Raw genomic sequence first — 26786 nt, 5'->3', positions numbered from 1 at the left:
ACAATCCACTGAGTTTGTTCAGACTTCACCAGACTTGCATGTACTAGTTTGTGTATCTTCATTTGTGTAATCACACGCCCTCCTCAGTGTTATCATATATGCTCAGCTGTATAACCACACCAGAGTCAGCACACAGACTTACTTCATCACATGAATACCGCTCATGTCATTTCTTCACAGCCACACCCATTCTCTCCTCTAATTCTTCTCTTTAACCTAAATGCTAAGCAGGTTTTCATCACTATAGGTTTAACCATTGAGAATGTTTTATAAAGGAAATACCATGTGTAATCTTTACCAATAGGCTGTGTTCACTCAGCATACTTTGCTTGAAGTCCTTTCAGGCTTTTAATATATCAATGCCCGTTCCTTCATCAGGGCTGAATATTATTACATGATGATACACCTTATTCATTCATTGAAAGACATGTGGCTTGTTTTCAGTATTAAACTATGTGAAGCGAGAAAGTTTACCAATCATTCAGTTTGTCTTTGGTTTTGTTACTCAGCACTTTGTACTTTTCAGTATACTGATCTTGTTTATGTATTTATTTATTTGTTTGTGTCACCAAAACATTTCCTTTTGCTTGGGTAATTTACATGCCTTCTTAGTTTCTACTCAATTATATCATTATATTAATATTGGGGAGATTTAAGTGCCATGTAAATAAATTGATTTTTTAATGTGAAATATATTCTTTTCTCTTTATGCATTATTGTTTCCATATTTTGCTAGAATCAGTTTGATACAATTTTGTTTAGAATTTTTGAATATATGTTAAGACTGATACTATTATTCTTTTCTTAAAATAACTTCTCTTGCACTTTTATAACAGGAAAGCTTGCCAAGTAGAGTTAGGAAATGTACTTTCTCTTTAGTTTTCTGAAAGAATTAGAAGCTATTTGTTTACTTCTTTACCCTAAACACTATGTAGAATTTTGCAATCAAGGTACCTGAATCAGATTTTGGAGTGGAGTTATGTTAACACAAATTTCTGCTTGAGATCATCTTAATTCTTGACTTTTTAATAGTGTGTCTTAGTGTCCAAACACATCAACATATATATTTAAATTATATCCTTTCATATCATTCTGCCCTTAAGCACAAATTGCTATTTCAAAGAAATATTGGTGTTGGTAAAGTGTCCTTGTAATTTCCTTTTTATCTAATTCCATTTATTTTTAAAAATATTATTGTATTATGCATTAAATTATATTGACATCCAAAATGTTCATTCAAATTATCATTTGTGTAAAACTGCTAATTTTCAATGTTTGCATTCTATGGGAAATTAGCCAACTTCCTTAAATAACTGATATGTCTAATGAATATAACAAAGTAGCATAAAATAAATGAAATATATGGGATATTATGTATGCTTAGTCACAGTTGATTTTTAAAATTGAGATATTAGACACTATATCTTTCTTCATTATGAAAGTTATAGTGTTATTTGCTCCGTCCTGTCTGACTCTTTGTGACCCCATGAACCGTAACCCATCAGGCTCCTCTATCCATGGGATTCTCCAGGCAAGAATACTGGAGTGGATTACTATTCCCTTCTCCGGAGGATTTTCCTGACCCAGGAATTGAACACAGGTCTCCTGCATTGCAGGCAGATTCTTTACCATCTGAGCTACAGGGAAGAACATGAAAGTTATAACTATTCATTTAAGATGTTTTGGGGAGAATATATAAACAAAAATATAAAATTAAACATTTTAATCATCTCAATAGCCACCACTATCTCATGCTATTTTACTGCATTTCTGTCAACAAAATTTCCTAGAAACAAATATTTTTATTTTACTTATATGTGTATTGTTCATACTTTTTTCCTAATTAAAAATCAATTGTAAAAACTTTTGGGAATATTTATTTTATATGTGTGTGTGTGTGTTAGTTTCTTAGTCATGTCCGACTCTTTGCAACCCCAGAGACTCTAGCCCACCAGACCCCTCCATCCATGGGATTCTCCAGGCAAGAACACTGGAGTGGGTTGCCATTTCCTTCTCCAAAAGGAACTATAGAAAGAAAGAAAGTGAAGTCGTTCAGTCGTGTCCAACTCTTTGCGACTCCATGGACTGTAACCTATCAGGTTCCTCCATCCATGGAATTTTCGAGGCAAGAGTACTGGAGTGGGTTGCCAAGTCCTTCTCCATGTTTTTATATGACATTATAAATATTTCCTTGATGCTGGGTACGATTGAAGGAAAAAGGAAAAGAAGATGAGAAAGTAGTAGATGAGATGATTAGGTAGCATCTCTGACTCAATGGACATGAATTCAAGCAAAATCTGGGAGATAGCAGAGGACGTAGGAGTCTGGTATTCTGCAGCCCATGAGGTTGCAAAGAGTTGGACATAACTTAGCAACTGAACAGCAGAAACAGCATACACACAATTATTTTATTTCAATAAGTGTTATTTATTGAAATTTAATTGACTACATAGAAAATTCTACTTCTTGGTTGGTGAACAAAGGAATGAGTCTAGTCCTTCCTTGATGTAAAGAAAATGTCTTGAATGTTAAAAATACTAAAAGTAAACAAAAAATGGGGGATTTAGTGATGGTTTGAAGGAAGTTAGTCCAGATATCATAAGATATATAACAATTGCTATAGTTCACATTACACTTTCACTATAAGTGCAGCATAGACAAAATCATGAAACTGCCTCTTTTTTACTTCTTAAAAGAGGAATTGAGGTTGCTTTTAACATACCTTGTGTAAGAACACGAAGACCGAAATGGAGTGAATATGCTAACACAAAACACACACGTGTACACAAACACAAATAGATATTTTAAAGTTTACTCTAAAGGCTGACTACCCTAAAAGTCACTTCATTCTCCTTTTGTACCTACTGTTCTTCATCACTTTGACATAGCTTACTCTCCTTAACTGCTCTTACGGTCTATTGTGTCCTAACTCATTCCACTGTACTCTAAAACTGATTTCATATTTTGCTTATGTTTCATCTCTTATCAAAGATGGCAAATATTTTTCCTGTTTTTTTCTTATACTAATAAACTTATAGTACATAGAAGTGTGAATGGCACATAGAAGTTATTCTCTAAATATCTAAACTCTTGTGTTTGTTTTCCCCCTTTGAAAACACAAAAAATGAGCTATCAAGTCCTTAACCTAATTTGTAGAAATCACATTGACAGTGATCGTTACAAAAAGATGCTAAACAGTTTTCTCCACATCTTCTGTAGTGCATATTTTACATCTTTGTTTCTTAAGCTGTAAATCAAAGGATTCAACATGGGAATAACAAGAGTGTAGAATATAGACGCCACTTTATCAGTGTCAAAGGAATGACTGGACTTGGGTTTCACATACATAAATGTCAAAGTGCCATAGAACACGGTGACCACTGTCAGGTGGGAACCGCAGGTAGAAAAAGCCTTCCGCCTGCCTTCCGCAGATTTCATCCTGAGAATAGCTGCAATGATGAACAGGTAAGACGCAAGAACTATCGTAAGGGTGAAAATCAAATTAAAAGCTGAGAAAATCATTATCATGAGCTCAATTTCATGTGTGTCTGAGCAAAGCAAAGATAACAAGGTGAAATTGTCACAGTAGAAATGATTGATGACATTATAGCCACAGAAGAATGAATTAAAAAGCTTAATGGTGATCAACAGAGACACGAATGTGCTATAGACATAGGGAACTGCCACCAGCACTTTACACACCCTTTGTGACATGATGACCGTGTAGAGCAGAGGGTTACAAATGGCCACATAGCGATCATAAGACATTGTCGCCAGGATAAAAAGTTCATTAATAATGAATATGATGAAAAAACCCATCTGTGTAGCACACAAATAATAGGAGATTTTATTCTGATCCACAACAAAATTTACCAACATTTTGGGTCCTATGGCTGTTGAATAACCGAGATCAGTAAGAGCCAGGTGTCTAAGAAAGAAGTACATGGGTGTCTGCAGCCTGGAGTCCACCTTAGTGAGGATGACCATGCCCAGGTTGCCCACCGCTGAGGTCACGTAGATGATGAGGAAGAGCCCGAACAGTGGAGCCTGCAGCTCGGGGCGGTCTGTGACTCCCATGAGGATGAATTCACTCAGCATGGTTCTGTTGTGTTCTTCCATTTTATCAGAAAACATATGCTGGATAGAGACCTCAGAATAGTAAATAGTGTTATGCTTTAAATCCTGGTGATTTTTTTAGCATTCAAAGTTAATATAAATATAATAAATTGAATTTTAAATTCTATTAAAATGATTGCCTCCTGGAAGTAAAGCATACATTTGTAGAAATAGAAACGGTTACAGAGATAGCAATACCGTTGGAGAGAGGGCTAAGTTTGTCATTTTCCAATGGGAAAAATCAGTTCCCCAAAGAGCATTCAATAATATCTTGAGGCATTTTGATTGTCACCGATGGAGGAAGTGTGCTGCTGGCTTCAAATGGTAATAGTCCAGTGACACTTGTAAATATGATACTGTATTATGGTAGCCCCCAACCAGAAAGAATTATGATGCTTCCCTTGTGGCTCAGATGGTAAAGAATCTGCCAGCAATGCAGCAGGCCTGGGTTCAATCCCTGAGTCAGGAAGATCTCCTGGAGAAGGGAATGGCTACCCACTCCAGTATTCTTGCCTGGAGAATTCCATAAATGGAGGAACCTGGTGGTTAGAGTCCATGGGATCACAAAGGGCCCACCGACAGATACTTTCACTTTTGCAGGCTGTCCTGGTAGCTCAGATGATAAACAATCTGCCTGCAATGCAGGAGGCCCTGGTTCAATTCCTGGATTGGAAAATTCCCTTGGAGAAGGTATAGATGAAGCACTCCACTTTTCTTGGGCTTCCCTGGTGGTTCAAATGGGAAAGAATCCGCTTGCAATTCAGGAGACCTGGGTTTGACCCCTGGGTTGGGAAGATTCCTTGGAGAAGGGAACAGTTACCCCTTCCAGTATTTTGGCCTGGAGAATTCCATGGACAGAGGATCTTGGCAAGCTACAGTCCATGGGGTTGCAAAGAGCTGGACACAGCTGAGCAACTTTCCCTTCTCTCAAATGCCAAATGGCAATTTTTGGCAAATGTTGACACATGTGTAGATATATAGATTGATATAAAAGTAGATAAAGGAAACAGAAAGGAAAAGTACTGACATAACATTTATTTCTTGACAACTTTTTTATTATACATTATATGCTCTCAATTCTGTAACTATAAACCTTAATTTGCAAGCTTTCTAAGAGGCAAGCCTGCTTTCGTGTGTACAGTTGTGTAAGTTAGTTCAGGGGTCTGGCGTACATTACAACGCCCCTGCGTCCATGCGGCTGTGATTCTTTTGTACTTTACTGTACAACAGCTTGTACTATAATACAGCATCTTTACTTCTATCCCAGGATATCTGGAAGCAAGTGTACAAACAAGGTGATGGGTGCTATAAACCTATTACAGCTCAGTACCACATAGTCAATTGCATTAGTTGGGGACCTAGGGTAACTTTACTGATGAAAAAAGAAAGTGCTAGCTCCTCAGTCCTGTCTGACTCTTAGTGACCCCGTGGACTGTGGTCCACAGTCTCCTCTGTTCATGGGATTCTCCAGGCAGGAATACTGGACTGAAATGCCATTCCCTTCTCCAGGGGATCTTCCAGACCCAGGGATCAAACCCTGGTCTCCTGCATTACAGGCAGGTTCTTTACCATCTGAGACACAAGGAATCCTGCAGACAAACTCACAAACATGCTCTAAGAAGGAAACCCGTTATTATGTAGAGGACTTACTGTAATTATAATTATACTTGCATAATTACAATCATATAGTATAACATAGTCATGTATGAATTGCATACATTTTTAAAATCCTATTTGCAATTGTGTGTGGACACATTTAGTAGCCCTTGTATACAAGCATATTTATGTGAAAGACTTTATGTCTCTTGATAGTACAAGATGAATTGACTAATATTGCACAGAGGTGTAAAAGTAAAGAAATTCTATCAGAACATATTAGACATTTGTTTTCATATAAGGAATTTTCTAAGAAATATACATAGGCTGATATAATCTGCTATTCCTATATTTTGGTATATACAAAGGAATAATTTGGCAAGTGTAAATTTTGTGAATACCTTTATATACATCAGCAAAATCAACTGTTTCTTGCAGGGTTGCTGTGAAGACAATCAAAAATAAAATATGTCAAGATATTCATAGCTCCTGAAATACCTTCAAAATCAATTGCATAGGAATTTTTGTTGTTTGTTTTCAATTTCTTAGTAGAGACAACAGTTTACCTAAAATAGATTATGCCTGCACAGCTACATATAAATTCATTTTTTTGTGACTTAACTTTTTGTCATGATTTTCATGATGATGAATTGGCTGAATATCTGTGTTCAGGTAACAGGTCCTAGGGTCCGTCACTGTGACCCAACCCCGTGACTACAAGGGGACCATCACTTCTTTGAGTAATTTATGGACTACCTTACCTCATATATGCAATGTATATTTACCTAAAATTTAGCACATTTCTTCTATATTTTCAATATAGCTACTGAGAGGGTAACAGGCAGGAAGGCAGGGGTCTCCAAAAGGAGGAAATAGGCTGCAAGTGCCATACATTCTTCTCTCTCTTAAGTGGCAGGAGGAAACAAACTAGTGATACTTTTTTTCCTCTCTATACAAATTGAAAAGAAGGTTTCTCTTAAAATGCTGTGTTGGCATGACACCTGGTTTCACCTGAAACTAACTATTCTCAAACCTTGAGTTAACCAATACATTTTTTCTTATGGAAGTGTTTGTCTTAAGCCATGTTAATGTACCCCAGACTCAGACTTCAAGTTCCCCCAAATGGTTCAGAACCTACTTGACAAACCAGTTTGTTATACTCGGATATTGTTCCCCTAAACTATGTAAGCAAAACTATTTGTATGGTAATCTGCCCTTCTACAAGATTCAAGTCAATTGTCTTATGGCCTGGGATGAATGATCTGGTGCTAGGATTATCACAAAAGGCAATTTATGGATGAGGGGCCTGGTGCCGTTCTGAGTTTTAAGATATTCCTTTCTTTTCATTAACAGACTGCTAGTGACTGTATAACATCCAGCTGAAGACTAGTGGGGGGTGCTCTTTCTGCCCCTTCTGATGCCTGTGTCAGAAGCTTCCTCTATCTCCTTTATACTTTAATAAATCTTTATTACACAAAATCTCTGAGCAATCCAGTCTCGTCTCTGGCCCCGGATTGAATTCGTCTCCTCCGGAGGCCAAGAATCCTGGCGTCTTATCGTTCAGCAGCAACCTTTCATCTTGTGGGCTCCTCTGGGATCCTTCAGGACAAGATGGGAGCTAACAATTCCAGCCTCACCCCTTTGAACTGTATCCTGAAAAACTGGGATAGATTTGGTCCCCAGGACTTAAAGAAGACACACCTGGTCTTCCTATGTGATACTGCATGGCCACGGTACCCACTGGAAGAAGGCAAACGGTGGCCAGTTGGAGGGTCTCTTAAGTATAATACTGTTTTACAATTAGACTGGTTCTGTAGAAAACGAGGGAAAAATGATCTTAAAAGATAGATTTCTCAGTCAGCTCCAGATATTCGCCGTAAGTTATCAAAACGGGCATATGGACCAAATCAGTCTTTAGATAATCTGTTACAACTGGCTCAGACAGTCTATTATGGAAGGGAATATGAGGAAAAGAAAGAAAGGCAGAGAAAGACAAAGGAACAGGCAGAAGCGTTCGCAATGACTAGGAAAACCGTCTTCAAGCAGCCTAAGAGAAACGCCCAGAGGGACCCAGGTGAAAAGGGATGGGTTTGCTATTGCTGTGGAAAGGAGGGGCATCTCAAGCAGGATTGCCCTCAGGCATCTAAGCCGCCCCGGCTCCTTGTCCAGTCTGCAAGGGACCACACTGGAGGAGAGACTGCCCCCAGAGGCGTAGGTTTCAGGGGTTTCTGACTCTCAAGGCAATCAGGACTGAAGGTGCCTGGGGGTCCCCACACAAGCTCCAGTCCTAATTACACCTGAGGAACCCCGGGTATTGATAACGGTGGGAGGCCAATCCGTCAATTTCCTTTTAGATACTGGGGCAACTTACTCTGTGCTTACTGAAGCCCCGGGTCCACTTTCTTCTTGATCCACTTCTGTAATGGGGTTGTCTGGACTAGCCAAAAGGTATTATTTCAGTTATTCTCTATTGTGCAACTGGGATCCTGTGCTATTTTCACACGAGTTTCTTATCTTGCCAGAATCCCCCTCACCCCTTTTGGGGAGGGATATACTGAGCCAGGTCCATGCCTCTCTTTTCATGAATATAGAGCCCTCCCTTTCTCTCCCTTTAGTTGAACAAAATGTGAATCCTAGAGTATGGGCTGATGGAAGATCTGTGGGTCGAGCACAAAATGCTATTCCTGTAGTTGTCAAGCTCAAAGACCCGCTCTTATCCCCACATAAGAAGCAGTATCCACTGAAACCTGAGGTTAACGAAGGGTTAAAACCCATCATTGAGAATTTAAAGGAGCAGGGACTGTTAGTTCCCAGTAACAGTCCATGCAACACTCCTATTCTGGGTATAAAGAAACCAAATGATAGATGGAGACTAGTTCAAGATTCACGAATAATAAATGAGGCTGTGGTTCCTTTACACCTCGTGGTGACTAATCCTTATACTCTATTGTCTGACATTCCTGAACGAGCCAAATATTTTTCAGTAATTGATTTAAAAGATGCCTTCTATTCAGTGCCTTTGGCGGAGGAAAGTCAATTTCTATTTGCCTTTGAAGACCCCACGCAGCCAGCTTCTCAGTTAACCTGGACAGTTTTGCCCCAGGGATTTCGTGACAGTCCTCACATACTTGGGCAAAGTTTGTCATGGGATCTACAAAACTTTAATAGCTCTGAAGCGGTGGTGTTACAATATGTAGATGATATTTTGCTCTGTGTTGAGACAGAGGAAGCTTGCTCACAAGTTTCAGAAGATTTCTTAAACTTTCTGGCAGGCCGCGGTTACAAGGCATCAAGAGAGAAGGCTCAGCTTTGTCAACAATCTGTTAGCCATCTGGGCCTAATCATATCAGAAGGGACTAGGGCCATAGGCCCTGAGAGAATTAAACCTATACTAAATCATCCCCTACCTATGACTTTAAGGCAATTGAGGGGATTTTTGGGAATCACAGGCTACTGTCATATTTGGATTCCGTGTTATGGGGAACTTTCCTGGCCTTTATATAAACTTATAGCTGAAACTCAGCAGGCCTAAACCAACAAACTTGTTTGGTCTCCAGATAATCAAAAGGATTTAAGGTTCTTCAGACTGCTCTCCTGCAAGCTCCCGCTTTGAGCTTCCCCACAGGGTCAAAATTTAATTTGTTTGTCACTGAAAGAAAAGGTATGACCTTGGGAGTTTTGACACAACCAGCAACCTATTGCTTATATAAGCAAAGAATTAGATGTAATTTCATGTAATTTCACTGCCTAAGAGTAATTGGGGCAGCAGTTTTATTAGCACCTGAAGCTTTAAATGGCAGACAGTGAAGAGGAACTGAAAAGCCTCTTGATGAAAGTGAAAGAGGAGAGTGACAAAGTTGGCTTAAAGCTCAGCATTCAGAAAACTAAGATCATGGCATCCGGTCCCATCATCGCATGGGAAATAGATAGGGAGACAGTGGAAACAGTGTCAGACTTTATTTTGGGGAGCTCCAAAATCACTGAGGATGGTGACTGCAGCCATGAAATTAAAAGACGCTTACTCCTTGGAAGGAAAGTTATGACCAACCTAGACAGCATATTGAAAAGCAGAGACATAACTTTGCCAACATAGGTCCGTCTGGTCAAGGCTATGGTTTTTCCAGTGGTCATGTATGGATGTGAGAGTTGGACTGTGAAGAAATCTGAGTGCCGAAAAATTGATGGTTTTGAACTATGGTGTTGGAGAAGATTCTTGAGAGTCCCTTGGACTGCAAGGAGATCCAACCAGTCCATCCTAAAGAAGATCAGTCCTGGGTGTTCATTGGAAGGACTGATGCTGAAGCTGAAACTCCAATACTTTGGCCACCTCATGCGAAGTGTTGACTCATTGGAAAAGACCCTGATGCTGGGAGGGATTGGGGGCGGGAGGAGAAGGGGAAAACAGAGGATCAGATGGCTGGATGGCATCACCAACTTGATGGGCATGAGTTTGAGTAAACTCCAGGAGTTGGTGATGGATAGGGAGGCCTGGCGTGCTGCGATTCATGGGGTTGCAAAGAGTCGGCCACGACTGAGCGACTGAACAGAACTGAACTGAACTGAAGCTTTAAAAATAATTAATGGACGAAACCTTACTGTACTGACTTCTCATGATGTAAGTGGAATCTTAAATTCTAAGGTTCGTATTTGGATGATAGACAGTAGACTTCTTAAATATCAGTCATTGTTGTTAAAAGGACCAGCAATTAAGCTTAAGGTTTTTGGAAATTTAAATCCTGCCACTTTCCTTCCTGGGAAGAAAAATGATGCACCTGATCACGATTGTTCCCAATTCCTAACTTTAACCTCTGCAGCTCGGGAAGATCTAATGGATACCCCATTAGACAATCCTGACATGGAAATATTTACAGATGGCAGCTCTTTTGTTTGGGATGGAAAGCGTAAAGCAGGTTATGCCGCGGTGACTGCTGAACAGGTTTTAGAAGCAAAATCTCCCCCAGGGAACCAGGGCCCAGTTAGCGGAGCTTGTGGCTCTGACCCGAGCTCTAGAGTTAAGCAAAGGGCAGCGAGTAAATATCTCCACTGATTCTAAGTATGCTTATTTGACTTGGCGTGCTCATGCTGCAATATGGAAAGAAAGGAAGTTTAAAACAGCAACAGGAGGACCTATTAAGCATTTCAGAGAGACTGAGAGACTTTTAACTGCTAACCCTGAAGAATTAACTAGTTATGTAACTCAACTCTCAGCTTTTCAACAGGCATTAACAGAACTCTGGGAGACGACTCTTGGCCCAGCCTCTGAGTCAAGCAAGCCTCTATTTGAGCCAGGAACCAGGTCCTCATCAAAACACTGGCATCTGAGGGCCCATCCCTCGAGCCCCTCTGGGAAGGCCCTTACCGGGTTATTCTTTCTTCTCCCACAGCTGTCAAAGTGCCAGGAATTGATTCGTGGGTGCATCACACTCGAGTTAAGAGGTGGCACCCTGACCAGAACTAAGTGATTTCATTTTATGTCTTTTCTTTCTATGCTCTGACTTTGTACTTTTCAGATGGGCCTGATAATCTATGTGAGGCTACTTCTGCTGACTCCAGAAATACTGAGTCTGCCCTTTGATCCTCAAGACAATGCCTTCCTGTCCTGGGCTCACTCCTATGCTGCATTCCACAATCGGTCTAACTGCTGGGTCTGCGGAGTGCTCCCCTCTGCATTGGTGGAAGGCTTCCCGTGGTGGACATCTCCACTTCAAGGAAAAGACTTTCTCCAAGTCTGCAAATACCTTCCACAACAATCATATGTGATGCCTCTTCTTCGTCTGATGACATCTAACAACCCTAGAATGGACTGGTGTAATACTTTGTACCTTAACTATGGACATAACGTGACTTTTGATTTTGATTATACACTGTCTCAGTTTAATGACTATTTTGCTGCACATAAGACAAATAGGTTTAGATCTGATGCCTTTTTACCTGACATTTATCAAATATGGGATGAGGTTATATAATTAACTCCTGAGAAAGGACGTCTAATATCTACTGCCCCTATATGCTGGGAACAAACAGGGTCATCCCCAAAAGTTAACCAACAACTTAATTACAATGATTGGAAACAATTGGGATTTTTGCCTCAGGAAATATGTAACGCAATCATTCCCGTGTTTTCCAACCCCAGTTCAGGCCCTCCCTTTGTCTGGCCAGGCGCTAATTGGGACTGGGTATCTCAGCCACGCTGGCTTGCTCCAAACGGGACTTCCTGGATATGTGGCTCCTACCTATGGGCTTGGCTTCCCCCTGGCTGGTTAGGGAGATGCACCCTGGGTCTAGCCTTTACTCACGGCTTTATATTTTCAGAGCTTCCAGAGAAGCCTGTTAATGTACCCCACCTTAAAACTCGGTGGGCAAGGTCTGTATTTCACTGGTATGATTATTTGGCTGCAGTGTCTGTCCTCTCTTTGGAAACTACAGATGTTATGCTACGAGTGGATGCTTTGACTGATTTTACTCAACAGGCATTACAAGATTCTCAAAAAGCGATTTCAGCTCTTAATGCTGAACAAGCACAAATTAGAAAGGTGGTTTTACAAAACAGATTGGCTTTAGATTTCTGACAGCTGTGCAAGGAGGAACTGGTGCCATCATTCATACTCAATGCTGCACATATATACCTGATATGAGCACTAATGTTACTCATTTTACTAAACACATGAACAAGATGATCCGGGCCATGGATACTCCTGAATCCTTGGTTGCCTCACTTTGGGAGACGTTAACTAGCTCCCCATGGTAGAAAACTATCTTAATTGCAATAACTCTGATTGTTTTGTTTTTGCTCTTTGCTCCCTGCATCTGTAACGGTGTAACTGGATTTGTTTCTAGTCACATGAAAGCTTTTAGGTTACAGATGGTTGCGCAAACTCCTGCTATCCCTAATTGTATGGCAATCTGCCCTTCTACAAGATTCAAGTCAATCATTTTATGGCCTGGGATGAATTATGTGGTGCCATTCTGAGTTTTAAGACATTCCTTTCTTTCATTAACAGACTGCTAGTGACTATGTAACATCCAGCTGAAGACTAGCAGGGGGTGCTCTCTGCCCCATTCTGATGCCTCTGTCAGAAGCTTCCTCTATCTCCTTTATACTTTAATAAAACTTTATTACACAAAAGCTCTGAGCGATCCAGCCTCATCTCTGGCCCCAGATTGAATTCGTATCCTCCAGAGGCCAAGAATCCTGGCCTCTGGATCAGCAACAACCTTTAGCTAGCATACTCCAAGTTGTTTGTAACACGTAATATATATTTTGTCAAGGAGGAACCAAAGATATTGTAAGGAAATTGACCAAATTGAGAGAAAGTGATGTCACTGGAATTTGTTTTATATAATAAAATTTTGTAAACATTACTTTTGGATAAAGACATTTTCTACATTATATAAAAATAAGTTTTAAATCACTATATTACACAATAGGATACTGGGAAAATAAAATACATGTATGTGTTAGTTACTTAGCCATGTCTGACACTGCAACCCCATGGGCTGGAATACACCAGGCTCTTCTGTCCCTGGGACTCAAGGCAAGGATCCTAGAGTAGTTTACCATGCCCTTCTCCAGGGTATCTTCCAGACACAGGGGTCAAACCCAGGCCTCTCACATTGCTGGTAGATTCTTTATCATCTAAGCAACCAGGGTCTACCCTTATATATATACTCCTTGCTGCCCCATGAACTGTAGCCCATCAGGCTCCTTCATCACGTAACTTCCTAATTACAAACAAAATAGTGGTGTCAGGAGTTTCTGAATTTTAATAATTCAAAAAATTTATTAAAAAATAAAAATACTTTATAATGTTAAATTATAAATAAGTTTATGGGAAATAAACATCTCAAATAAATCTTGTGTACAAGGCTGTGAGCTTCTGATAACATGTATTTGTGTATATTAATTTCTTATGTCAGAAATACTGAGCTACAATTAATTTTTTATAAGTAATGAGAGAAGGCATATAAATCTTGTTTAGGTGCAATTTTGAAAGGCTAAGGAATAAATAATTACACTAGCAAGTGCTGATTTTCCTTTAAGATAATTAAGGACTTATTCTTACAATAAGAAAAGCTTATTCTTAACAGCATCAGAATTGTATGGAAAGCATCACAATACTTTTTCCTATTTGTTATCTGTGTTGATTTTCTGATGATTCATTTTTGAAATCGTAGTCTGAGAAAATTATATGTGTTTTCTGTCTGATTCCAGTGGAAACATGCTGGACATTATATCATCACCATAACATTAGGTAGTCAAAGTACCCTAGGCTCCAAAAATTAATTTTCACATCTCAATGCAAGGGGGAAATCCCCATTTTTCTCATCAAAAGATCAGAAAAAAAAATTATGTGTTCATTTAAATGTTAATTAAATATACAATTTTTGAGAGGAGACTAAGAAACACTCAGAATCAGTAACTAAAGATTTGGAAAGACAATAACCTGGAAATTGACTACTTGCCACTTCATAATTCTGCATATATTATATATATATACATATATATATATATATATGTATATATATATATAACTTCATACACTTTAGGCTGTCTTATCTCTCAGTTTTGTCCTTTCTTATTTGAATTGTTTGCTGAAAAGGCTTTTAAGAGTCTCTTGGACTGAATGGAAATCAAACCAATCAACCCTAAAGGAAACAAACACTGAACATTCAATGGAAGGACTGATGCTGAATCTGAAACTTCAACACCTTGGCCACCTGATGTAAAGAGCTGATTCATTGGAAAAGATGCTGATGCTGGGAAAGATTGAAGGCAAAATAAGAAAAGGGTGGCAGAGTATGAGAAAGCTGACTAGCATCACCATCTCAATGGACATGAATTTGAGCAAACTCCAGGAGATAGTTAAGGACAGAGAAGCCTTACATGCTGCAGTCCATGGGATCGCAAAGAGTTGGATACAACTTAGCAACTGAACAACAAATTCATATATTGAAGTCTTGATATAAAACATAAATATTACATAAATGTTGTGGCACTGATGTTTCAAAGGTTGTCATCAGCACTGGTGAAAATATGTGTAAATTAATCTAAAGAAAAAGGGGAGCAGTCCTGTTCTGCTTGTGCATTATTAATAACAGGATGAACACGGAACAACCAGAAATCTTGATATTTTGATATGCTTGGTTATAGAATAAGTGTCCTACTGCAGATTACCAAACTACTTGGATATTGGTAAAATATGATACCACATGAAGCATACTATCTGCTTACCTGTCACAAAAGCTGTGTCTTGACTTCTCCATGTGTTTCAGAATATGCGTAGTGAGAGCAATTTACAGAAACTTCTTCACTCTCTGTGTCTCTCCCTGAGGAGATGCTAAGCAATTTTGTGATTGTCCCTGAGGTATTGGAAACCTTAATGAAACTAGGGAGTAGATGAACTTGTTACTAGTCCAGAATAATTTGTATTCCCCCAAAATGAGAAAGATTTAGTTGTGTGTTTCTCATTCTATGTTTACTCTTAGTTCGCTTCCTATTGATTCTGTTTCTCGGGTGTACTCTAATCCCATCAGACAGGGATCAGGTATAATGCATTTTACCTATACAGCAAGCCTGTCAGTATTCCCTTCGTTCTGTAATGGTCTCCTCAAGTGGGTGACGCAAAGGGGATCTTTTGTGTCTTCTTGTGTTACATAAAATATGTAAATAAACTAAAAATAATAGTACATTGTGCATGCATAAAATGTTTTCTTTCATTTTTCTTTCGTTTTATTTTTTAACACAGGGGATTATTCTTTAAATTGGTGTGCTGTGCTAAGTCACCTCAGATATGCAGATGACACCACCCTTATGGCAAAAAGTAAAGAGGAACTAAAGAGCCTCTTGATGAAAGTGAGAGAGGTGAGTGAAAAAGTTGGCTTAAAACTTAGCATTCAGAAAACTAAGGTCATGACGTCTGGTCCCATCACTTCATGGCAAATAGATGGGGAAACAAAGGAAACATTGAGAGACTTTCTTTTTTGGGACTCTAAAATCACTGCAGATGGTGACTTCAGTCATTAAATTAAAAGACACTTGCTTCTTGGAAGAAAAGTTATGATCAACCTAGACAGCTTATTAAAAAGCAGAGACATTCCTCTGCTGACAAACGTCCATCTAGTTAAAGCTACGGTTTTTCCATTTAGTCATGTATGTATGAGAGAGTTGGACTATAAAGAAAGCTGAGCGCTGAAGAATTGATGCTTTTGAACTGTGGTGTTGGAGAAATCTCTTGAGAGTCTCTTGAACTGCAAGGAGATCCAACCAATCCATCCTAAAGGAAACCAGTCCTGAATATTCATTGGAAAGACTGACGTTGAAAACTCCAATACTTTGGCCCCCTGATGCGAAGAACTAACTCATTTGAAAAGACCCTGATTCTGGGAAAGACTGAAAGCAGGAGAAGAAGGGGATGAAGAGGATGAGACGGATGGATGGCATCACGGATTCAATGCATTTGAGTTTGAGTAAACCCAGGAGTTGCTGATGGACAGGGAGGCCTTGCTTGCTGCAGTCCATGGGGTCGCAAAGAGATGGAGATGACTGAACGACTGCTCTGAACTGTGTCTATAGAATATCTGCTGAAACTTCATGGACTTTGCATTAAATCTATATATCACTTTAGAGAGAACTAGGAGTTTTATCACATTTAGTCTTCCAACTCTAAACTAAATATGTTTAGCATCTCATTTTGATCATCTTTCATTTTGCTAATCACTATAATGGGTGAATTTAATTCTGATGATCATTAAATCTACTACTGTGGGCAGGAATCTCTTAGAAAAAGTGGAGTAGCCATCATAGTCAATAAAAGTGTCTGAAATGCAGTACTTGGATGCAATCTCAAAAATGACAGAATGATCTCTGTTTGTTTCCAATGCAAACCATTCAATATCATGGTAATCCAAACCTATGCTCCAACCAGTAACACTGAAAAAGGTGAAATTGAATGATTCTATGAAGACCTACAAGACCTTTTAGAACTAAAACCCCAAAAATATGTCATTTTCATTATAGGGGACTGGAATGCAAAGGTTGGAAGTCAAGAAACACCTGGAGTAACAGGCAAATTTGGCCTTGGAGTATGGAATGAAGCAAGGCAAAGGCTAATAGAGTTTTGCCAAGATAATGCACTGGTCATAGCAAACACCCTCTTCCAACAACCCAAGAGAAGACTCTACACATGGACATCACCAGATAGCCAACACCAAAATCAAACTGATTATATTCTTTGCAGCCAAAGATGGAGAAGCTCTATACAGTCAGCAAAAACAAGACCGGGAGCTGACTGTGGCTCAGATCATGAACTCCTTATTGCCAAATTCAGACTTAAACTGAAGAAAGTAGGGAAAACCACTAGATCATTTAGGTATGACCTAAATCAAATCCCTTATGACTACACAGTGGAAGTGAGAAATAGATTTAAGGGATTAGATCTGACAGACAGAATGCCTGATGAGCTATGGACAGAGGTTTGTGACATTGTACAAGAGACAGGGATCGAGCCATCCCCATGGAAAAGAAATGCAAAAAGGCAAAATGGTTGTCTGAGGAGGCCTTACAAATAGCTGTGAAAAGAATAGAAGAGAAAAGCAAAGGAGAAAAGGAAAGATATTCTGATTTGAAAGCAGAGTTCCAAAGAATAGCCAGGAGAGATAAGAAAGCCTTCCTCAGTGATCAATGTAAAAAAATAGAGGAAAACAACAGAATGGAAAAGACTAGAGATCTCTTCGAGAAAATTAGAGATACCAAAGGAACATTTCACACAAAGATGGGTTCAATAAAGGACAGAAATGGTATGGACCTAACAGAAGCAGAAGATATCAAGAAGAGGTGGCAAGAATACACAGAAGTGTACAAAAAAGTCCTTCACGACCCAGATAATCACAATGCTGTGATCACTCACCTAGAGCCAGACATCCTGGAATGTGAAGTCAAGTGGGCCTTAGAAAGCATCACTACAAACAAAGCTAGTGGATGTGATGGAATTCCAGTTGAGCTATTTCAAATCCTAAATGATGATGCTGTGAAAGTGCTGCACTCAATATGCCAGCAAATCTGGAAAACTCAGCAGTGGCCACAGGATTGGAAAAGGTCAGTTTTCATTCCAATCCTTAAGAAAGGCAATGCCAAAAAATGCTCAAACTACCGCACAATTGCACTCATCTCACACGCTAGTAAAATAATGCTCAAAATTCTCCTAGCCAGGCTTCAGCAATACGTGAACTGTGAAATTCCAGATATCCAACCTGGTTTTAGAAAAGGCAGAGGAACCAGAGATCAAATGGCCAACATCTGCTGGATCATCAAAAAAGCAAAAGAGTTCCAGAGAAACATCTACTTCTGCTTTATTGACTATGCCAAAGCCTTTGACTGTATGGATCACAATAACCTGGAAAATACTGAAAGAGATGGCATTCCAGACCACCTGACCTGCCTCTTGAGGAAACTGCATGCAGGTCAGGAAGCAAGAGTTAGAACTGGACATGGACCAACAGACTGGCTCCAAATAGGAAAAGAAATACGTCAAGGCTGTATATGGTCACCCTGTTTATTTAACTTATATGCAGAGTACATCATGAGAAACGCTGGGCTGGGAGAAGCACAGGCTGGAATTAAGATTGCTGGGAGAAATATCAATAACCTCAGATATGCAGACAACACCACCCTTATGGCAGAAAGTGAAGAAGAACTAAAAAGTCTCTCGATGAAAGTGAAAGAAGAGAGTGAAAAATTTGGCTTAAAGCTTAACGTTCAGAAAACTAAGACCTTGGCATCTGGTCCCATCACTTCTTGGGGAATAGATGGGGAGACTGTGGAAACAGTGTCAGACTTTATATTTTGGGGCTCCAAAATCACTGCAGATGGTGATTGCAGTCATGAAATTAAAAGACGCTTAGCCCTTAGAAGGAAAGTTATGACCAACCTAGAGAGCATATTAAAAAGCAGGGACATTACTTTGCCAACCAAGGTCCGTCTGGTCAAGGCTATGGTTTTTCCAGTGGTCATGTATGGATGTGAGAGTTGGACTGTGAAGAAAGCTGAGCACTGAAAAGTTGATGCTTTTGAACTGTGGTGTTGGAGAAGACTCTTGAGAGTCCCTCGGACTGCCAGGAGACCCAACCAGTCCATCCTAAGGGAAATCAGTCCCGGGTGTTCATTGGAAGGACTGATGTTGAAGCTGAAACTCCAATACTTTGGCCACTTCATACAAAGAGTTGACTCATTGGAAAAGACCCTGATGCTGCTAAAGACAGGGGACAGGAGGAGAAGGGGACGACAGAGGATGAGATGGCTGGATGGCATCACCGACTCGCTGGACTTGGGTTTGAGTAAATTCCTGGAGTTGGTGATGGACAGAGAGGCCTGGCGTGCTCCGATTCATGGGGTCGCAAAGCGTCAGACATGACTGAGCGACTGAACTGAACTGAAGTGAACTGATTTTGTACTTTTCAGTATACAGATCTTCTTAATTTTTTTCTTAGTTTCACAAAAGTATTTCACTACACTTGGGTGATTTCCATATTTTCTTAGATTTTACCTAAGTATTTGATTGTACTTGAGGTGAATTAAATGGTATGTATGTAAACTTTTTTTAATATTAAACTTATGATACTTTTCAGGGATAAGCTAGTCACTGATGTATTATTATTTATATATTTTGCTAGATTAAATTTGTTAAATTTTTGTTTAGAATATTTGAATATCTATTAAGATTTTCTTTATTTTTTCCCTTAATACCTTTGCCTGCTTTTCATACTATTGAAAGCTTTGCTGAAAAATTTGGAAAATGCAATATTTTTTGTTTTCTGAAAGAAAAGAAGAAAATCAGTTACTTCTTTTCCCTCAATATCAAGCAGAACACCCTAGTCAATGCACATGAACCTGGTTTGGGTTTTGAGGGAGTTATATATATAAATGTATGTATGTATTTATGTATGCACACTAAGAAACACTAAGAAATTTATAAATTTCTATTTGAGAGAATCCTTTTCTGCAACTTGTTGTAAAGTGTTTCTTAGTGTGCCTACATAAATACATACATACATTTATATATATGTTTAAATTACAGCTTATATTTCTGAATTAAAACTCAGATTGCTGTTTCAAATACAATAGTACTCTTGTTAAATCTCATTTGTATTTATTATTTTAATATTGTAGTGATCTTTTAAAATCAATTTTGTATTATGTATTATTATGTATTATGTATTACTGATGTTCAAAATACTCTATCTAATTATTCATTTATGCACCAACTCCTGTTTTTTCAAGTATTCATATTCTATTAAAAACTGGAAAACTTCCTTAAATAAAGTGCGTGTGTGCTATGCTTCTTGTTTGAATCTTTGCCACCTGTGGACCGCAGCCCACCAGGCTGCTCTGTCCAAGGGGTTTTCCAGGCAAGAACACAAAAGCGGTTTGCCGTGCCCACATCCAGGGGATCTTCCTGACTCAAGGATTGAACCCGTGCCTCTAACCTGCATTGATCGGTGGGTTCTTTACCGTTAGCACTACCTGGGAAGCCCAAATAAAGTATTCATTCATATAATAATGAAATAGAGAGTAATTTATAGGATGAATAAAATATATCAGAAACATCAGTGAATCTGAATACATTTTTTCCCCTTTTGTACATCATTTCAAGGGGACCATCATGTGAAGTACACTAAGACTGATTTTAGAAAAGGTATATAGCATTATGTTTACTAATGATTTTTTTCAATTCCTTATATTAGAAACTTCTTTTTATCATAAAAGTTGCAATTATTTGCTAAAGATATTTTGGGAAAAACATAAAAGCAAATTTATTAAATTAAATATATTAATAATCTCAACAGCCATAAATAACTAAAATTAACATTTCTTAGGATCACTGCCTAACATAATTTTCTAGGAAGATAGTTTGCATTTATAAATACATATTTCTTAGCTATATTATTTTTCATAATTAAAAAATCAACTATAAAAGCTTATTAGTAATATTTACTTTTACATGATAATATAACAATTTTAATCCAAATGAATTTTGTTTATTCAAATGAAAAATTTTTAATAGTTTTTAAAAGAAAAATTAATATTTATTTATTTTTGGCTGTTCTGGGTATTTGTTGCTGCATGCAGTCTTCCTATAGTTGCAGCAGGTGGGGACTTATGCTTTTGTGAAGCACAGGCTCTAGGTATGCTGGCTTCAGCAGTTGTGGCAAAAGGGCTTATTTCATCCAGAATATAAGGGATCTTCCACGACCAGGGATTGAACCTGTGTCCCTAGCATTGGCAGGCAGATTCTTAGTCACTGGACCGTCAGAGAAGGCCTGATCACATGCAAAATTTTAGTCCTTGACAGTAGCTGAAGAGAAGAATCTAGATCCTCTCTGATGTAAATAAAACACCATTAATGTTAAAAAAGATACTACAAGTAAGGAGAAATATGGAAGAATGTAATGGTATTTTATAGTTAGTCCAGATATCATAGCATCTACATCAATTGTTACATGTCACACTATACTTTCACTAGAAATACAGCATAGACCAAGTCATGGGAGTGCAACTATTTATTTCTGAGAAGAGAAACTATCAAATCAATGCAGTGAGATAATGCATCCTTATCAACATGTAATACACACTCAGTCAAATCCTAGGAAACAGCAACATGAAAGGGAAGCAACAAATAATTTATCATACAGTGGACCTCTTATGCAAATATAGTTTGCATATGACCCTCATATGGTCAATTTGCAAAATGACCATTAAACAAAAATTATTTAAAATCATTTTTGTCTTTAAGAAATCTGTCTTAACTGACATATTCACAAGTGTAGACAGAAAGACTGAGTAAAAAAAAAAACAGATACTGTAATGATCTTCTGAGCTGCTGAAATGCCATGATGTTGAGTGAATAGGTTCTGTAGAACTCAGATGGGATAATAATAGAACTGAGGAGAAAAAAATAGGACCCTGAGGTCCCCGTGTGGAACGAAGGTGTTTGAGCAAATTCATATGACTGTTGAGTTTAAGTCCTCCCACTCTAAGGAGCTTGCTTGAAACCACAAATAAGTTTGCTATTAACATGAACCATGAAAGAGTATGAACAATAAATCACACCAAATGTTAATAAACAAAACCCCACACATGTACACAAGCAAAGGTAAATAAGTAAAACAGAAAGGAAAAGAAATAATATACACTTTAGCTTCTTTATGGGTGGGGACATTCAGAAGCCCTCACTTTAAAACATACTTATGTGAAAGACTTTATGTCTACTGAATGCACAGGATGAAATGATGAATACACTTGCCTAATACTGGAAAGAGATCTGAAGTTAAAGAAATTAAAGAAATTCTATCAGATCAAGTTAAACATAATTGACTTTCATTACAGGAAACATTTTGAGAAGTGTGCATAGGTGGTATAATCTGTTATATGTGCATTTTTGGTACATACAAAGCATTACTTTGGCAAATATAAACGACCTTAATCTCTATGCATTCGTGCCTGCTCAGTCACTTGAGTTCTGCCTGACTCTTCCCGACCCCATGCATCTTGGCTCACCAACCTTCTCTGTCCACAGGGCTATCCAAGCAGGAATCCTGGAGTGGGTTGCTGTGCCCTCCTCCAGGGGATTGAACTCTTGTCTCCTGCAGTGCAGGTGGAGTTTTTGCCACTGAGCCATTGGTGAAGCTCCTAATCTCTTTATATCCATCAGTGAAAGGAACTATTTCTTGCAAGTTTGTTGGGAAGATAATCAAGAATGAAATCTTTCAGTATATTCATGGAACCTGGAAATGTCTTCGTATGTCAGCTAAATAGGATTTTCCTGTTATTTATTCTTCATTTCTTAATAGAGACAGCAAGTTACCTGAAACAGATTACTTTTACGCATGTACACGCAAATTCTTTTTGGGTGACAAAAGTTTTTTTCAGGGGTGTGATGATGAATTGATACCGTGTTTCCAGGTAAGAGTCCTCCGTGCCCCCACCATGGCCCAACTTGATGCCTACAAGGGGCGTAGAATCAGTGCTATATTGCAAATCATCAATCTGGATATTGGTAAAATACAGCACCACACAAAATACACTATGTTTACTTGTAATGAAAACTCTGTCTTGGCTTTCTCATGCGCTTCATAAAATACATATTGTGAGCAATTTATGAATTCTTTTCCACCCTTTGAGACTCTCCTTAAGGAGATACCAAGCAGTTTCTTGATCATCCCTGAAGTTTTAGAAATCTTAACAGAAACCCCACTCACAACTATGGACAGATCAACTAAACAGAAAATCAATAAGGAAACACAAACCTTAAATGACACAATGGACCAGCTAGACCTAATTGATATCTATAGGACATTTCACCCCAAAACAATCAATTTCACCTTTTTCTCAAGTGCACACGGAACCTTCTCCAGAATAGATCACATCCTGGGCCATAAATCTAGTCTTGGAAAATTCAAAAAAAATTGAAATCATTCCAGTCATCTTTTCTGACCACAGTGCAGTAAGATTAGATCTCAATGACAGGAAAAAAATTGTTAAAAATTCAAACATATTGGAGGCTAAATAACAAGCTTCTGAATAACCTACAAATCATAGAAGAAATAAAAAAAGAAACCAAAATATGTATAGAAACGAATGAAAATGAAAACACAACAACCCAAAACCTATGGGACACTCCAAAAGCAGTGCTAAGGGGAAGGTTCATAGCATTATAGGCTTACATCAAGAAACAAGAAAAAAGCCAAATAAATAACCTAACTCTACACCTAAAGCAATTAGAGAAGGAAGAAATGAAGAACCCCAGGGTTAGCAGAAGGAAAGAAATCTTAAAAATTAGGGCAGAAATAAATGCAAAAGAAACTAAAGAGACCATAACAAAAATCAACAAAGCTAAATGCTGGTTTTTTGAAAAAATAAACAAAATTGACAAACCATTAGCAAGACTCATTAAGAAACAAAGAGAGAAGAACCAAATTAACAAAATAAGAAATGAAAAGGGTGAGATGACAACAGACAACACTGAAATCCAAAGGATCATAAGAGACTACTACCAGCAGCTTTATGCCAATAAAATGGACAACTTGGAAGAAATGGACAAATTCTTAGAAAAGTATAACTTTCCAAAACTGAACCAGGAAGAAATAGAAGATCTTAACAGAACCATCACAAGCAAGGAAATCGAAACTGTAATCAAAAATCTTGCAGCAAACAAAAGCCCAGGACCAGACGGCTTCACAGCTGAATTCTATCAAAAATTTAGAGAAGAGCTAACACCTATCTTACTCAAACTCTTCCAGAAAATTGCAGATGAAGGTAAACTTCCAAACTCATTCTATGAGGCCACCATCACCCTAATTCCAAAACCAGACAAAGATGCCACAAAAAAAGAAAACTACAGGTCAATATCACTGATGAACATAGATGCAAAAATCCTTAACAAAATTCTAGCAAACAGAATCCAACAACATATTAAAAAAATCATACACCATGACCAAGTGGGCTTTATCTCAGGAATGCAAGGATTCTTTAATATCCGCAAATCAATCAACGTAATACACCACATTAACAAATTGGAAGATAAAAACCATATGATTATCTCAATAGATGCAGAGAAAGCTTTTGACAAAACTCAACACTCATTTATGATTAAAACTCTCCAGAAAGCAGGAATAGAAGGAACATACCTCAACATAATAAAAGCTATATATGACAAACCCACAGCAAGCATCACCCTCAATGGTGAAAAATTGAAAGCATTTCCTCTGAAATCAGGAACAAGACAAGGATGCCCAGTCTCACCACTACTATTCAACATAGTGTTGGAAGTTTTGGCCACAGCAATCAGAGCAGAAAAAGACGTAAAAGGAATCCAGATAGGAACAGAAGAAGTGAAACTCTCGCTGTTTGCAGATGAAATGATCCTCTACATAGAAAACCCTAAAGGCTCTTCCAGAAAATTACTAGAGCTAATCAATGAATAGAGTAAAGTTGCAGGATATAAAACTAACACACAGAAATCTCTTGCATTCCTATATACTAGCAATGAAAAAGCAGAAAGAGAAATTAAGGAAACAATACCATTCACCATTGCAACAAAAAGAATAAAATACTTAGAAGTATATCTACCTAAAGAAACAAAAGACCTATACATAGAAAACTATAAAACATTGATGAAAGAAATCAAAGAGGACACAAACAGATGGAGAAAAATACCATGTTCATGGATTGGAAGAATCAATATTGTCAAAATGGCTATTCTACCCAAAGCAATCTATAGATTCAATGTAATCCCTATCAAGCTACCAACGGTATTTTTCACAGAACTAGAACAAATAATTTCACAATTTGTATGGAAATACAAAAAACCTCGAATAGCCAAAGTAATCTTGAGAAAGAAGAATGGAACTGGAGGAATCAACCTGCCTGACTTCAGACTTTACTACAAAGCCACAATCATCAAGACAGTATGGTACTGGCACAAAGACAGAAATATAGATCAATGGAACAGAATAGAAAGCCCAGAGATAAATCCACGAACCTATGGACACCTTATCTTTGACAAAGGAGATAAGGATATACAATGAAAAAAGACAATCTCTTTAACAAGTGGTGCTGGGAAAACTGGTCAACCACTTGTAAAAGAATGAAACTAGAACACTTTCTAACACCATACACAAAAATAAACTCAAAATGGATTAAATATCTAAATGTAAGACCAGAAACTATAAAACTCCTAGAGGAGAACATAGGCAAAACACTCTCCGACATAAATCACAGCAAGATCTTCTATTACCCACCTCCCAGAATATTGGAAATAAAAGCAAAACTAAACAAATGGGACCTAATGAAAATTAAATGCTTTTGCACAACAAAGGAAACTATAAGGAAGGTGAAAAGACAGCCCTCAGATTGGGAGAAAATAATAGTAAATGAGGAAACAGACAAAGGATTAATCTCAAAAATATACAAGCAACTCCTGCAGCTCAATTCCAGAAAAATAAATGACCCAATCAAAAAATGGGCCAAAGAACTAAACAGACATTTCTCCAAAGAAGACATGCAGATGGCTAACAAACACATGAAAAGATGCTCAACATCACTCATTATCAGAGAAATGCAAATCAAAACCACAATGAGGTACCATTACACACCAGTCAGGATGGTTGCTATCCAAAAGTCTACAAGCAATAAATGCTGGAGAGGGTGTGGAGAAAAGGGAACCCTCTTACACTCTTGGTGGGAATGCAACCTAGTACAGCCACTATGGAAAACAGTGTGGAGATTTCTTAAAAAACTGGAAATAGAACTACCATATGACCCAGCAATCCCACTTCTGGGCATACACACTGAGGAATCCAGATCTGAAAGAGACACGTGCACCCCAATGTTCATCGCAGCACTGTTTATAATAGCCAGGACATGGAAGCAACCTAGATGCCCATCAGCAGATGAATGGATAAGGAAGCTGTGGTACATATACACCATGGAATATTACTCAGCTGTTAAAAAGAATTCATGTGAATCAGTTCTAATGAGATGGATGAAACTGGAGCCCATTATACAGAGTGAAGTAAGCCAGAAAGATAAAGAACATTACAGTATACTAACACATATATACGGAATTTAGATAGATGGTGGCGATAACCCTATATGCAAAACAGAAAAAGAGACACAGAAGTACAGAACAGACTTCTGAACTCTATGGGAGAAGGGGAGGGTGGGATGTTTCGAAAGAACAGCATGTATATTATCTGTGGTGAAACAGACCACCAGCCCAGGTGGGATGCATGAGTCAAGTGCTCGGGCCTGGTGGGCTGGGAAGACCCAGAGGAGCCGGGTGGAGAGGGAGGTGGGATGGGGGACCGGGATGGGGAATACGTGTAGCTCTATGGCTGATTCATATCAATGTATGAAAAAACCCACTGAAAAAAAAAAAAAAAGAAAAAAGAAACAAGGGAGGAGAAGTGGCTATTAGTCGTCTTGAGCAATTTGTGTTTCCCAATAGCCTGGTCAGATTTATTTGTGCACATTTCATTTTCCTTTTCCTCATACTTGCTGCTGCTGTTGCTAAGTCACT

At 38.4% G+C, this 26786-nt stretch overlaps 1 protein-coding gene and 1 pseudogene across 1 annotated transcript; one reads left to right on the top strand and one right to left on the bottom strand.

The window, feature by feature from the left end:
* Positions 1-3177: 3177 nt before the first annotated feature.
* On the bottom strand, positions 3178-4119 carry LOC136174648 (olfactory receptor 8K3-like). The gene has a single exon (XM_065944823.1). It carries the CDS (start codon positions 4117-4119, stop codon positions 3178-3180), a length of 942 nt encoding a protein of 313 aa, XP_065800895.1.
* Positions 4120-11222: 7103 nt separating this feature from the next.
* LOC136175525 (endogenous retrovirus group PABLB member 1 Env polyprotein-like) lies at positions 11223-12682 on the top strand (annotated as a pseudogene).
* The last annotated feature ends 14104 nt before the right edge of the window (positions 12683-26786 follow it).

Source organism: Muntiacus reevesi, chromosome 9 (genome assembly GCF_963930625.1).
Source record: "Muntiacus reevesi chromosome 9, mMunRee1.1, whole genome shotgun sequence".
Taxonomy (NCBI): domain Eukaryota; kingdom Metazoa; phylum Chordata; class Mammalia; order Artiodactyla; family Cervidae; genus Muntiacus; species Muntiacus reevesi.
Note: the sequence above shows the minus strand (reverse complement) of the source record. Positions and strands in the feature narration are given on the sequence as shown.